The 15242-nt window shown below is 29.3% G+C and overlaps 1 protein-coding gene across 1 annotated transcript in view; it reads right to left on the bottom strand.

Annotated features, from left to right (window-relative positions):
• LOC107453784 (uncharacterized) overlaps window positions 1–15242 on the bottom strand; it is a 65753-nt gene that overhangs the window by 19236 nt on the left and 31275 nt on the right. Inside the window, exons 10-21 of the mRNA XM_043047299.3 lie at window positions 14464–14643; window positions 14246–14377; window positions 13393–13581; window positions 12998–13129; window positions 11326–11508; window positions 10448–10579; window positions 8855–9040; window positions 7754–7885; window positions 5188–5373; window positions 4012–4152; window positions 2589–2771; window positions 1369–1506 (exon numbers count right to left, since the gene is read on the bottom strand). Of these exons, the coding sequence (XP_042903233.1) occupies window positions 1369–1506; window positions 2589–2771; window positions 4012–4152; window positions 5188–5373; window positions 7754–7885; window positions 8855–9040; window positions 10448–10579; window positions 11326–11508; window positions 12998–13129; window positions 13393–13581; window positions 14246–14377; window positions 14464–14643 (1914 nt within the window). The remainder of the gene's footprint in view (window positions 1–1368; window positions 1507–2588; window positions 2772–4011; window positions 4153–5187; window positions 5374–7753; window positions 7886–8854; window positions 9041–10447; window positions 10580–11325; window positions 11509–12997; window positions 13130–13392; window positions 13582–14245; window positions 14378–14463; window positions 14644–15242) is intronic.

The following is a 15242-nucleotide window of genomic DNA, read 5'->3' as shown; positions in this document are numbered from 1 at the left end:
CTATTGTATTTTGACAATGTTATTCCTATATTTTGTATTGGCTAAAACTGTTTTTTGAAAGTTCAGTAGTCACATAAAATAATGCTTTTTTGTGAATAATATGCTATTTTCAGAACTGCTGTGAGTTTACAATAGTTACTCATGACTCTCGGGATAAATTTGGGCTATCTTTAGCCATCGCCCTCTACGCCAATTCTGAAAAGGGCACAAAACGTGCTTGCAAAACGATTTAATTCATTTCAACGCTACATTATTTGGGCTCATATAAATTTGTAAATATTTAGAACTATTCATAGATTTTAAGAATTTTCATTGAGCTGGAAAAAATCTCGCAAAATTGGCAAATTTAAACTTTTAATATTCTTAAGCTATATATCCGTCTTAAGGACTGTATAATTATTTGCTGCTAGATGGTATATATAGTTTAAAATTATAGCTTAGCCTGATCCTAAAGCATATAAATAGTCACTCTTATTTTCATCGGCGAAAACCTTCATACACAAACCTTCATACAAGAGAAGGAATTATGACCTTTCGCTGATGAGACTTATGGAAACATTTTTCACGGAAACAATGTAACAAATTAAAACTAGAAAAAGTTCGTTGTTAACTCGGCGAAAACCTTTGTAAAATATTAAGAAAGAACTAGCCCCTTTAGCAGCTGAGTCTTCCGGAAAATTTTTCATGGAAGCAATAGAACAAATGAAACCTCCGAAAGAGTTCTTTGTTAGCTTTGATAAGAGAAGTGAGAATAAGAACTGAATCTTCGAAAATCTTCGTAAAACACTAAGATGAAATTGGGTCCTTCTGGCCCATTTAGCAGCTGAGTCGTCTAGAAACTTTCTAGTCTTAATTTGTTACATTTTTTCTGTGAAAAAAAAGTTCTTTGTTACCTTTGATAAGAGAATTGAAGTATAATAACTGAATCGATGAAAACCTTTGTAAAACATTAAGAAAGAATTAGCCCCTTTAGCAGCTGAGTCTTCTGGAAAATTTTGCATGGAAACAATGGAACAAATGAAAACTGTGAAAAGGAGAACTGAAGTATAAGAACTGAATCGACGAAAACCTTTGTAAAACATTAAGAAAGAATTAGCCCCTTTAGCAGCTGAGTCTTCTGGAAAATTTTGCATGGAAACAATGGAACAAATGAAAACTATGAAAAGGAGAACTGAAGTATAAGAACTGAATCATCGAAAACCTACGTAAAACATTAAAAAGGAACTAGGCCCTTTAGCAACTGGGTCCTTTGGAAACTTTTTTGATGGAAACAATGGTACAAATGTTTGGTGAGAAAAAATGGTGAAATGTTTTTTTTAATCAATATGATGAATTTAGAGAATATATATTTGCATACAGTTCACTTACAGAAATAAACACAGATGTGGTCAACATCATCTAACAATACATCCAACATTTTCTTATCAACAAATTCTATAACATCTTCCTTTTTCTCTTTATTTTCTACGAGCCACTTTAAGACCTTGTGTTCATCCATGAGGTCCCCTAGGATAAACAAGATGTTTCTTATAAAAAAAAATAATTTCATTATTTTGAGTCTCAATTTTTACAACTTATTTAAGAAACAAAATGCACCAAAAACATTTTTAAAATGCATGCAAATAAATAAGAATAGACTTATAAAATAATATATGGTATTTAAAGCTATTTGATACCTTATTTTTAATAAGTCGTAGTCATCTGCCTTAGCTTTTTTTCTCAAAATCATTTTATTTATAGCAATGTTATAAAAAGTTACCAAAATATGACAGTAAATTTAAAAAAAAAATTGTAATTTAAAAATATAGGGATTAATAAATGCGTATTAGCAATTTGCTAAGGAAACACTGATTTCTAGTAGATTTCAATAAAAAAAAATACAAAATTTATCGATAGATGGCACTGTTGATTCAAGAACTAAATATAATATTTTCTGCCGCATGTTAAGCCATTCTGAGTTCTATTTGCACAGGCACCTGTTAATGTAATATTCCTCAGACAGTACCGTATCGCTGCTGCAAGCATTTTTTATTTATTTTGAAAACATTAGTGTATAATTTTTTTTTTAGTTGGTCTTATTTTCTCTTGGTGCCTGGTGACTTTTAACATTAAATATTAAAAGCTTATAGTTTGTCGCTTTTCTGTTGACTTTATTCTCTACCACGTTTCACGTTCTCTACGGTAGAAAGCAGTATTTGCAGAGATAGTTTCAACTTCAGGTAAAAGATTTGCTTGTTTTGATTTCCATTTTTTTCCTTGTTTAAATCACTTTCGCTTTATTTTTTAATGTAATTATTAGTTTTCGATGGCAAAAACCTCGTTTACAGGTAGCAGCAGATCTGCTTTTTTGTGAACTACGCGTCGAAGTACTAATTTGAGATCAGAAATTAAGATGTTAAATTTCCATTACACCCATCCAGCCGAATTCAATAGAGTATTGCATTAAAGAGGAAAGAGTGGAAAAATAGAAACAGTCACGCTCTGCTATAGCATCAGAATAGATCAGCGAGACTTCCTATCAGGTTTGTTTAGTTTCTTAAGAAAGAAGGCGAATTGTTTAATTTATTACAGGAAAAATTGTTTCTCACCTTCGTAGAATTGTGGGAATCTTTTCTTGAAAAATACTAGAGTGGGGAACGTGATGATACCATATTCTTCAGTGATGTCAGCATCAGAAATTTTTACGATGTCTATATCGAGGGCCTCAACTTCATTATCTATGGTTTCAAGTTCTCCCAATACTTTTTCACAATCAGAATTATGTTCTTTATCTGAAACAATAATTATAAATTCAATAATTAAAAACAAATACTTTTTACGATTCACGAGAAAAAAACTCAATATTGAAGAGTAATGTACTAAAAATATCTTTCAATTAATCCTTTTTCTAAAGATATTATCTTTTTGTTAATTTTTTTAAACAATCGAAACATCGTGTCTTATTTGAATTAAATAATTATTTAATAAAACGTTGAATTCATGCATCATTTGATTTTCATTTATACGACGACGGTAAGTTATCGCAACAAAACGATACAAAAATCAAATAATGTCCTCAACTTAGAAGCATAGGCTCATCATATGGTAACTAAAAACAAAAATAAAATAATACAGAACATAATTAAAAGTAAAAAATAGCAAATATAACGATACCAATTTTGAAAAATTGATAAAAATTTTAAGAAAAAACTAAATTTCTGTATTTTATAAAGAATAAAATAGTTGGCCAGTCACAATACATATATTATTCAATTGCATTCTTTAGCTTTCAAAGTCTAGCTAAGAGCAAAAGTAGAAAATCATCAATCAAAAAATAAATAAATAAATAAGTAAAATAAATAAATAAATGAAAAATAAATAAATAAATGAAAAATAAATAAAAATTAATAAATACATAAAATAAAAAATAAATTAATTAATTAAATTAAATAATAAAAATTAAGGGTTATTACAAGGGCTCTGCGGTCACATGAAGTTACGTTCTTTTCGAAAACAATACACTAGTTTCTTAATTGTTATGAATGTGTAGCAATTATTGTGATTGTGAGATTCAGTTTTGCCTAAATTTAAAGAATGCACCTATGCTTATTCCAAAAATGACGCAAAATGTTACTATGAAGAGAAGTTGCAGTTTTTAAAATTGAAAAACATCTGTGATCTAATTTTTTACTGTATGAATGGTTATTTTAGCACAGTATTTTGGCGAAGAAATATTTGAAAAATCGATAATTAGTCATAGATTTTATTAATTTATGCTCGGGTAAAAACAACTCGCCAAATTGGTGTTTTTTTTCTAAAAAATCCTTACTGACTTTTAAAATGTTTAAGCCCAAATAATTCGTTACGATTAGATGGTGCATGTTAATGGTGGTGTAAATTAAAGTCATGTCTGTAGTGCTAGACCATTAAACAGAAGCTTTTTTATATCTCCTTGAAAAATCTCTTAATAAAGCTGATCTAGGAAGTCAAAAAAAAAACTATTAAGTATGATAATTCATAAAAGGGATTTACAGAAAAGAACTGCCACGTAAGGAGAAGTGTCCAGCAACTTATCCAACATTCTCAAGTTCACTTCATCAATTTTATCCGGAATGTCAAGAGCTTCTTCACTTGTCACCCACTTCAAGAGGGCATCCTCATCAAGAAGATCTCCTGAAAAAGAAATTTATTATAAGCCAACACTTGTAATTTAACATTCAATGTTCATTGAGAAAGCAATAATTTTAATGACGATTATTGTAACATTAAGTAAATGGGAAAACAATACAGGGTGTTCTAAATAGACTGATGGTTTTCAAATATTTATAACAGGAACTCTATGAAAAAAAATCGTGCTGTGAATTCAAGTTACAGAACATAAATCATATTCAGAGTTTCTGATTGAAATTAAACTTTCCTGAGAGACTCACTGCTAATATTATATCGGCATATCAAAGAAAAAAATTAAGAAAATTGGATCATAATTTTTTTATCGATCAATCAATCAAAATCAAGTTTTCGGAGGATGCAACGCTATAAACTGCTGAAAGAGCTTACAGTGTCAACTGGCAAAAACTTTTTGAACAATGACAAGGAATTCTGAAAGGTAAGTTCACGGTATAACACATAAATTTCCTTCTAGAAAATACAAATTGTTTTTTATCCTGTTAAAAATTTTTTAAAACCATCAGTCTTATTTAGCACAATCTGTATTCACCATTAACTAAATTTGTGTAACTTTATAAACTCTTTGAATTAAAGAAACTTCCAAATTTTTGTAGTATATCTCAGACTTCTGAAAAATGCATTCATCCCCAATTTTCACCTCAGTTGGAAAATTCTCTCAAAAAAAGACATTTTTACTGATATATAAAACTCTAAGAATGAATATTAGTTTTATTATTGAAAAAAATAATAAATTAAATAACTGCATATTTCTTTCAAATTAATAAATTATCAAACCAAAATAATTTTTGATAAAGCATTCATTTATAAAAACTTGTACTAAAACAAATAAGTTCATATATATATATATATATATATATATATATATATATATATATATATATATATATATATATATATATATATATATATATATATATATATATATATATATATATATATATATATATATATATATATATATATATATATATACAAATACAAACATAAACAATAAGTTAGTAATTAATGTGTTTTTTTTACCTTTGTATACCATGGGTACTCCATTTCGGAACAAAACAATTGCAGGGAATTCGGTAAGTTTGGCTTGTTTTTTTGCTATTTTCATGTCGTCTGTTGTTACAAACAATATTCCATTGTCATCTGTCTCATCGTCAATGTTTTCAAGCTCATGAAGAATTTTTTTACACTTCGGACAATCATTGGGAGCTGAAAAATAAAAGACAGTTTAAGATACATAATTTATTGAACTTATACGTTTCTTTTTTCTTTTCACTATCATCATTCAAACATTATTTCATTCCTGTCATTCTTTGATTTGTTTGTTTTCCTTTTCATGATTAATTTCTGAACTAGTATCATCCCCTGATTTGCTCAAAAATTTCATTCAACGTTTCTTTCTACCTTACGTACATTATACGTTAGCTGCAATATTATTTTTACCATTTTCTAAATTAGTTAGGCTACCTGAAGCAGACTTCTACCTTCAGCATTCCAATAGAATTATTTTTTCTCATGTTTAAACTACTCAAGAAAGTGTGATAGTTGACTTGAATTCGATGAAACCACATAGAGCCATAAAGGGTGATTCTACGATCACTGAACACACTGGTAGGGATTGTAGACCAAACTAAAAGACGTGCTTTATGAATAAGAAAGAATGGTTTAAAAGTGACGAAAAAAATACTCTGAATAAAAATACAAAATCAGCTACAATTTCTTTCTTGCCTCAATACATTTAATATAAATGTTTAAAATTGAGACCGCTATCAGTTATAAGACCTATAGCTGTGATTGGCTGACAGTGCAGCGCGTAGAGGGAGGATCGCGTCATAACACGTTATTAAAGACCCTACATTCCTGTATAAAAAGCACATTTTTTAGTAACAACTAACCATTAATTAGCGACTAACTTCATTTTATCTTCCCTCGACTAACTGAGTCAGCAACTCTCACTTATGTACTGAGGTGACCTTGTTTACCGGGTACTCGTTTGTACAATGTTCTAGTTTCCATAGTTTTAACATAGTTTTTCATAGTTCATGGTTTAACCACCCGTCAGAATTTGACGCATGATCGTTGATGAGTTCTGATTCACTATTGTTCGATATCCGTTTTTATTTAATGAATGCAAACGAACTCTCAATTGGATGTAGATGTTATTGTGAATGACTGAAATTGGAATATAACCACTGGAGAATGTTGACAATTACATAGTCGCTTTGGTAAATGTCCGAAATATATACTAGGTCTAGTTAAAAGCCACTGCCCGTTATACTCTAAACTGATGTTTTTTTAAGGTTCAGTGTCATTGACCAGTATACACTGGGCCAGTATGCCCTGCATCAGTGTTTAATGACGAGTACCACTGCCCAATATACATTTTACCGGTAATCTGAATAGTAACCGGTATAGTTCTTTTATTATTATTAGCTTTTGTTAGAAAATTAGAAATTTTTAAATAGGATTTCTTACTTCTTATAAGTTTCAAGTTTTATCGAGAGTTACGCGCAATACATGTTAGGAACTTTTGAACTGTTCACTATGTCAAGATTTTCTATTTTTAATAGATTTTATCCCTCAAGATTTATGCTCATTGAAGATTTAAAAACGTTCGATTTTTTTTCATGCAAACCATGTAAATAAAACGTGTAGAATTCTTAAATACAACTCTTTTTTGAAGGGATTGCACTATTGCACGTATGACGGACTAAAAAAAATTTAGATTATTATCTTTCCAGGAAGTAGACATAGCAAGTATAGGACGAAATCAACGGCCTAAAATACAACAAATGGCAATTAAAAACTTGCTTGCGAATTGCCACCGATCACAATTTTTTTCAACGATACTTTTTAACACGAAAACGCACCATCATTTTATCAGTAATTTTCATCATTTTATCATCAAATCATCATTTTATCAGATAAGAAATCATTATTCTGAAATTTACTTTATCTCACGCTTGTTTCTTAAGATTTTTCTTCATTTTTGGAAAAAAAAAAAACACTTTAGTGTTTACTATAATTTGAGAAATGCTTCAAAAAAAGCGTTTTTGTTGTTAGCGATCCTCCTGGTTTAAGAAAGCCTACATCATGTCCAAAAGCCTACATCATGTCCTCATCACCTGAAAAGTAACTACCATTTGCGCTACATGGAGAGGAAAACCACGGAAACCTCCCATGGTTAGCCCGCAGGCAAGGGGACTCTAACCCACGACCCGTCTACCGCTGATGATATTTTACTCCAGCCCTGTGGTCGGTGCGAGTCGGGAACGGAATTCGCTTCAACCAGCCATTGCTAGGATTCGAACCAGTTGCACCTCATTGGAAGGCAAGACTTTTATCCCCTGAACCATGATGACTCAGACATTTTACATTAACAATATCAACAATTAATTGTTTGTAATTTTCAATTTTGGAAAAAAAGCAACTGTAAAAAATACTACAATTCTTTACTGTCCAGTAACCAAAATTTCCGAATCTTTCTTTAAAATAACTGGCAATATATACTTCTTCGGTTAAAAAAAAAAGAATGAAAAGCAAATGAGGTTAAATAAAATGCAGAATTGAATAACGGAAAATGCCATACCAAAGAATACTAGAATATATTCATATTTTTTGATCATCTCTTCAAGTATCTCATCTGTCACCTCCTCTATGGTATCCTCTTCCTTTTGCTTTATGATCCATTTCAGAACTTCTTCCTCCTTCATAAGATCACCTGTCGATATATTCACTTTTTCAATCACCCCAATGATTTTCATTATGTATAATTCAATAGTTTTAAAGATGGGCATTTTTTATTGAGCATAATTTACTTTGTTTAATACTATAATTTTGCAGAAAGTATTTATCTTTTAATGTTATTCATTTAGTTTAATAATACGGCAACTTGTAAAAGTATTGACTAGTATGCATAACACTTTTTGTTTAATACTAAAGTTTTATAGATTTTCAAAAATCTATTGGTCCTTTTTTATAATTGACTTCGTTAAGCATTGCTAATTTTCAGGAACATATTGGTCATTATAAATAATTAATTTTGTTTCGTATTATGACTTTAATGAAACAGTAATTATCTGCATGTTGTATTCATTTTTTTTACAATTTTTAAGAGGGTATTAGTTATTACGTATAACTCTGGGGAGCAATATTTTTTTCTGTTGCGCGAGATTTTTTAACAGATCTTAGATACTTTCGTATCACTGATTTCAAATCTGCAATCGATTTGTCTCTCTAAGCTATATTTTTTTAAATGGCAATTCAGTCATAATAGCGAAGTGCCTCTAGCGGCGTACGATATTTCCAGGCATGGTTTCTTATGAGTTTTCAATCCTAAAGACGTGTTCGAACTTCCCAAAAAGTTTGTCGCACCATTTATACGACGGCTTTTTACATTTTATGCTAGCACAGTTCAACAAAAAATAGACAAAAATGCCGTTTAAAAAAGTCTGCAGCTTTAGGTACAAAACTAGTTTCTGATTTTAAATTCCCCCTCCCCGAATAACGCAAAATTAAGCACATGTATAAATGCACTAAAAATTGTCCCTAATGTAATTAACAGTAAATACTAAACAAATTTTAAAAACAAAAAACTTTTAGTATTACGCATATTTTTATTTGTTTAATACTATAAATTTTCTGAAAAGTATTGGTTATGAAGAATAAATGAATGCAGATAATTACTTACCTTCATAAACACTGGGTATTTTGTTTTCAAAATAAACTAAAATCGGCAACTCATCGAGGATACCGTATTCTTTCGCAACTGTGTCGTCATCAATTCGTACAAATGGGATTCCGTGACGGTCAGTGTCGTCATCAATATTTTCTAGCTCTTGCAAAATTTGTGTGCTTGAATTGGAATCTTTATCATCTGTAAGGAACGTAACAGTTAGTAACAGCCCATCACGATTTATAACTTTTGGCAATTGTAAAATACCACGTGTCCATCCACCAGAGTAGTTAAGTAACATAGTACATAAATACAAAGTAAATTATAGAAAACTATATTTAATATAGCTATCTTGTAAAATATACAATTCGTTATTCTAAAAGAGAAGAAAGTGACTTTTATGTTAAAATGATTTTTACGTTAAAAAAGATTTTTACGTTAAAAAAGATTTTTACGTTAAAAAAGATTTTTCGAAATAAAACAGACAGATACCAAAAAAAAAGTATTATACTTTATTTTATTTTATAACAGTCGTTGAACCGATTATATATTTTAAGATTACGGCCACCAATGCTCAACACCGTAGTCATATAATATTAAACCCAATACAGAAGGCAAAGGAATTCCTGGATCAAGTATTGGGAGAAGTTTGACTTCATGGAAGACTTCTGATGGAACTAAGCCGTATTTGCGTTACACGTAGAGAAAAACCAAGAAAATCTCTCAAATTTAGCCTGACGGCAAGGTGACTCTAACCCATCATACATCTACCAATTATGATATTTTATGTCTGCACTGTAGTCGGTGCGAGTCGGGGGCAGAATTCGTAGAGACCAGCCATCGTTGGGATTAGAACCTGGGCTACTTGATTGTATGTGAGTGCTCTATCCCCAGAGACACCAGGACTCTAGTAGATTACATTTTATTTTATAACCGTCGTTGAACAGCCGACTCTATTTTGGGTATATAAATACAAATGTTCAACTCTGAAGCCTAGTAATTTTGAATCCCATTCAGGAAATCCTGGATTAAGTATTGAGAGAAATTTGCATTTGGTAGAGGGCTTTTTGATGGAACTAACCCACATTTGCGTTACACGAAGATGGAAACCACGGAAACCTACGGTCCGACGGTTAACCAGATGGCAAGGAGACTCTAACCCAAGATCTGACTACCACTGTGGATACTTTATGTCAGCACAGTTGGTAAAAGTCAGCAAGTATTCGAAGCTTTTAAAGTCATTTTAACGTTTCACTTAACTTTAACATGGCACTGTATTCGATTTTATAAAATTCTATTAAATAAAATATGATTTTTCGTGACGATCTGACTACTGTCTGCTTTAAATTAACTTTAATGAAACTATTATTAAATAGAGATAACACAACATGATTCAATTAAATAAAAGTAAAGGGGTTTGTGAAGTGCATGAGGCGATGGCGGGATGCAGTGTGTTTTACCTTTTATCTAAAGTGATCTCCCAGCTCTGAAAACTAAATTTCCTTGTTGTAATTTCATAATAATTTTCACAGAATGGTTATTTTCTAAAAATGAAAATCTCGTAAATAAAATATTAAAACTTACTATATTTGAGAGTAAAATACTTACAAAAGAACACAACTACAAATTCATTGTTGTCAATTAAGCTGTCCAGAGCATTTTCAGTAATGTCTTCTATTTCATCATTCGCCAGAAGATCAATCATCCACTGAAACACTTCCTCTTCCTTCATCAGGTTTCCTAGAGAATTTAAATTAATATTATATTAGAATATTAGCTACATATTAGAATTAATATAATATTTTTTCTACCATTATTATATAATATTTATGTCTTTCGTTATTAACATTAGTATTTTTAATTATTATTTTTTAGTCTCAGTATCATTTTTTAGTCATTACAAAAATGTCAAAAGTTAGTAAAATACTCTAAACGGATGAAATTAAAATCCATGTTAAATTTTTAAAGAAAATTAAAATAAACTGTTTTAATGATTTGATGTTAACAAATTATAAGTAGACATTACAAAATGAGGAATTAAAATTTAGACAAAGGTCTGTAAAATTTATCTTTTAAAAAATAGAACAAAAATACTAGATATTTCAACGGAAAAAACATTTTTATAAATGTGCACTTAAAAAAGTTTTTTTTTTAAATCATATTTTTGACCACTAGGGCAAGTTTTGAAAATCTTTAAGAAATTCATATAATATCGATATTTTTTTCTGTTGTTATATCAACTTATAAGTATACACAAAAAAATTAACAAATCTTGCTTCAAAAGAAGATTTTTTTTTAAATTAAAGATAGTTGCAATAAACATAATTTAATTTTAACATTCAGTTAAACATTACAACATCAATCAAATAACTTACAGTTTTAGAAAATAAGCGTTTCATTTTCAATTAAAAATAAAATATGATCAGTTTAAATACTGAAAGTAGATTTGTTTGGCGATTAAGAGGATAAAAGATGGAACGACATACCTTCGTACACAATTGGGCTACCTTCTTTAAAAAATAACAAAGCAGGTAGCTTTTTAATGCCATATTTTTGTGCAGCTTGCAAATTGTCATTTTTCACTACAAGAATATTATACTGATCAGCATCATCATCAATTGATTCCAGCTCTTTCAATACTTTCGCACTCTTTTTAGATTTATGATCATCTGAAAAAAAATCAAAAAATATTAATGGTATGTAATAAAAATAAACGTTTTCAATTTCTAGTACGTTAACTCATTGATCGTTTTGCGTGTAAAAATTCGTAATTTAACCTGCAGTTTTCTCTGCATAACGAAAACCGGTTTTCCATGTTATTAGATAGAGAAATAGTGGCTTGGGGAAAAAAAATTTCCCAATTTTGCCCATTTTCTAAACCGCCAGTGGGTTAATCCTAAAGAAGGTATGAAAATGAATTTCATTTTTATATTCGAAGAAAACAAGTTTTTAAAAAATACTTAAGGAAGGGACGTTAATATTTAAAACTAACGAAGGAAACTAAATTTAATACATTTAAAAACTGAAGAGCAAAAACCTTCAAGTGAATTAGTGATGCAATGGAAATCAAAAATTGTTACCGGTAGCAACTCGTCAAAAACATGGAATTATTTTGATAGATTAGGCTTAGATTTCGATTATTCAACTCTTATTTTTATGTAACTCCAATAAATTTAAGTTAAGTATAATAAACTTTCAGACAAGTATATTAAATTCTAATATATTAAAGCATAATACATTAAATCATTTTCAGAAAGAAAAATGATTTAACAGTTTTAGTTTTCTGGGTTCCAATCAATCAGCGAAATACATTATGAAAATTTTTGAATTGTTCTTTCAACACTGATTAAGATGATTTACACACTTTTTAAAACGCCAAATTTATTTCTACTGTAAACCACATTAATCATTGTTATTAACACAGGTTAATGATTATTTTTGATTTTGGAAAACATAAGAAAACAAGATACGAAATAGTAATTCAGGACAAATAAAGGAGAAAGCTTGCACATTGAAACACTAGAACGAACGGACACGAATCATATTATGCTTATAGATCCGATATATATATATTTTTACAGAAGTCTGGATGAAGTTTGATTCAGTTGAAAATAATTCATTCAATGAATTGGAGCTCAAAAGACGGATCTGTGATTTCAACACAAGTCTGGATGAAGTTTGATTCAGTTGAAAATAATTCATTCAATGAATTGGAGCTCAAAAAGTGGATCTGTGATTAGCCCTAAGCTCATATTCCTCATATTCCGCTTACTAATTTAGGGTTATTTTTTATGAGTTAGTGTTGTCAGTGGGTACCAGTGCAATGAAAAAAATTATCCATTAGAAAAATTGGGCTTTGAATTCTAAAGCTAATGCTTTATGGATTGAGTTACACCGTAAGCAAGAATTTAAAATTCGTTAATATTTTTACCCGTAGCTTTAATTTGCACTAATAGTTTAATTACTCATTGCCACATCAGATATGTCCTAAAACGCCAAACTATACTTAATCTTATGCGTACTTTTAAACCGTATTAAACACCAAATCCTTATTGGACAACAGAACCATACAGAATTGTATTTTTGCTCCGATTGGAGTGATAGGAAAATCTGTGATGGATTCAGAATTAAAGATATCGTTTTGGAATCACTACTTACAAAATAAAACAGCCACGAATGGATTATGAGCGATTAAATTGAAGAGAATTTTTTCAGTGACTTCTTCAATACCATCAGTTGTCAGCTGAAGATGAAGCCACTTCCACACCTGCTGCTCATTGGTCAGATCTCCTAAAACATGAATTAAAATTATTTGTTGATGAAGATCATGTCATTCATTAGGAACTGAAAGCAAAGATTAAGTAAAAATAAGTAAAAAGTAAATGGAATATCATTTTTATTCAATTGAGTACTTTCCAAGTTTCATTAATTCTTAAAATGATTCTTAAAATGATTATTCTACTTAAAAGAAAATTGTAAAAAATACTCTCTTTGATCAGTCTTTTATTAATTACAAAAAATAATTGGAATTAAATTTGTGTATTATTATTTACCGTGATACACAGATGGTATTCTCTTTTCGAAATAAAGTAAAACAGGCAAATCAGATTCAAAACCATATTCTGCTGCAACCTGTTCGTTATCAATTCGAACAAATGGTAAATCTCCGTCTTCACCTCCCTCAGTTTCGATATTTTCCAATTCTCTCACAACTTCTTTTGATTTTCGATCCTCCTTATCGTCTGAAATATATAAAAATTTTATTTTACAAATCATCCGATAATTGTAAAAAAAGTATTAATATAATTAGAACAGTAGAAAATAAGGAAGGAACATGTATAAATACTTTTCTTTTACTATTTTAAACTTGATCTCAGTTACGAAATAATATAATATATGATCTGGGAGCACTAAATCCTATCTTCCTTATAGAAAATAGTAAATAATTAAAGTAATAAGTAAAACACGTAAATACAATAATCATAAGTGCAAAATTTATGAAGAACATCTTACAGCAATATTTATTAAGTTGAAAGAAAATAAAATAAAATTACGCCGTGAGAAATAATAATCTAGTCTAAATAGAAAATAATAAAAAACACAGGTAAATTCAATAATCGGAAATAAGCAGAGAGATAGGAAAATTATTTAAAAATACAACAATTATATAAGCAAGTCATGAGAATATAAAACTTATGCGTGAGCAAATTGTAAAGAAAAACAAAAATTTTAAGAAAGTAATCAATAAACAAGCGCATATTTAAAAAAAAACGGAAAGACATTTTTTAATTAAGTATAAGGAATTAAGATACGTATTTTAAATTTACAGAAAATGAACTAATTCGTATTGTGGATCAAGAGCTAACTTTTCAAACACTTTTCTAAATTTATTGATTTGCGACTTACAGAAAAGAACAGCCAAATGTTCGTTTTTCGTAATCATTTGTTCAAGCACTTTTGGTGTGACATCCTCTATTTCATCAGTGCTCTGCTGTTCAAGAAGATACTTCAAGACTTCTTCCTCATTCGATAGCTCTCCTAAAACAACAGAAAAAAATACGTCATTTAAACGTTTTTCTATTTTTCTATTTTGAATTACTCTGATTAAAATAAAAATATATAACCTGGGTAGATATTGGGTACTCCATTTTCGAAATATACAAGAGAGGGTGTTTCGATTCCATATGTATCAGGTATTTGCTTACTGTGGCTTCTGATGAGGGGAATACCTGCTTTGTCCGTCTCGTCATCAATATGCTCCAATTCAGATAGGGCTTTTTTAGCAGAAGCATCATCAGCGTCGTCTAAAAAGAACAACATTTATTGCAAATAATTTCTAAACTATTTTTCCAAAAAAGTATTAATAATTGAACATTAAAAAATATTGTTCCAAAAATTTGGAAAGTATTTTCCAAAAAATAATAATAATTGTATCCTAGCAACATTAAACTTTGCAATAAAAAGACCTCAAAACAATATTAAACTGAGCTATAAAAACCATTTTAAAACAACAATTCAAGATTGGACAAATAATTTCACATTTGTCACGACTAATACAAAAAAGCGAAGTACGGGTCATTTTTTAAAACTGAGAGAGTTTAAAATGTTAATGAGAGTTTAACTCAAAGGTGACGGGTTCCATGCTTTTCATTTTAAATATAATAAAATTATTTCCTCTATTTTTAATATTTATAAAATTATTATAATTGCATATGTTTCATTATATAATAAAATATATACAATATTAAATATCTATATATTTATTTATATAAATATATTTAATATTTTCAAAATTATCTATCTATGAAACTATTTCCTCTATTTTTGAAAGCATTTTTCATAAAACTTTTTTTTCCTTTTATAAATGTTGGTTGTATTGTAAGTTTCTAAAGTCAGAAAGAAG

Source organism: Parasteatoda tepidariorum, chromosome 3, assembly GCF_982258835.1.
Source record: "Parasteatoda tepidariorum strain Cologne lab strain chromosome 3, Ptep-v5.0, whole genome shotgun sequence".
NCBI classification, from domain to species: Eukaryota; Metazoa; Arthropoda; class Arachnida; order Araneae; family Theridiidae; genus Parasteatoda; species Parasteatoda tepidariorum.
The sequence above is the reverse complement of the archived record's forward strand: the minus strand, read 5'-3'. Positions and strand labels throughout refer to the sequence as shown.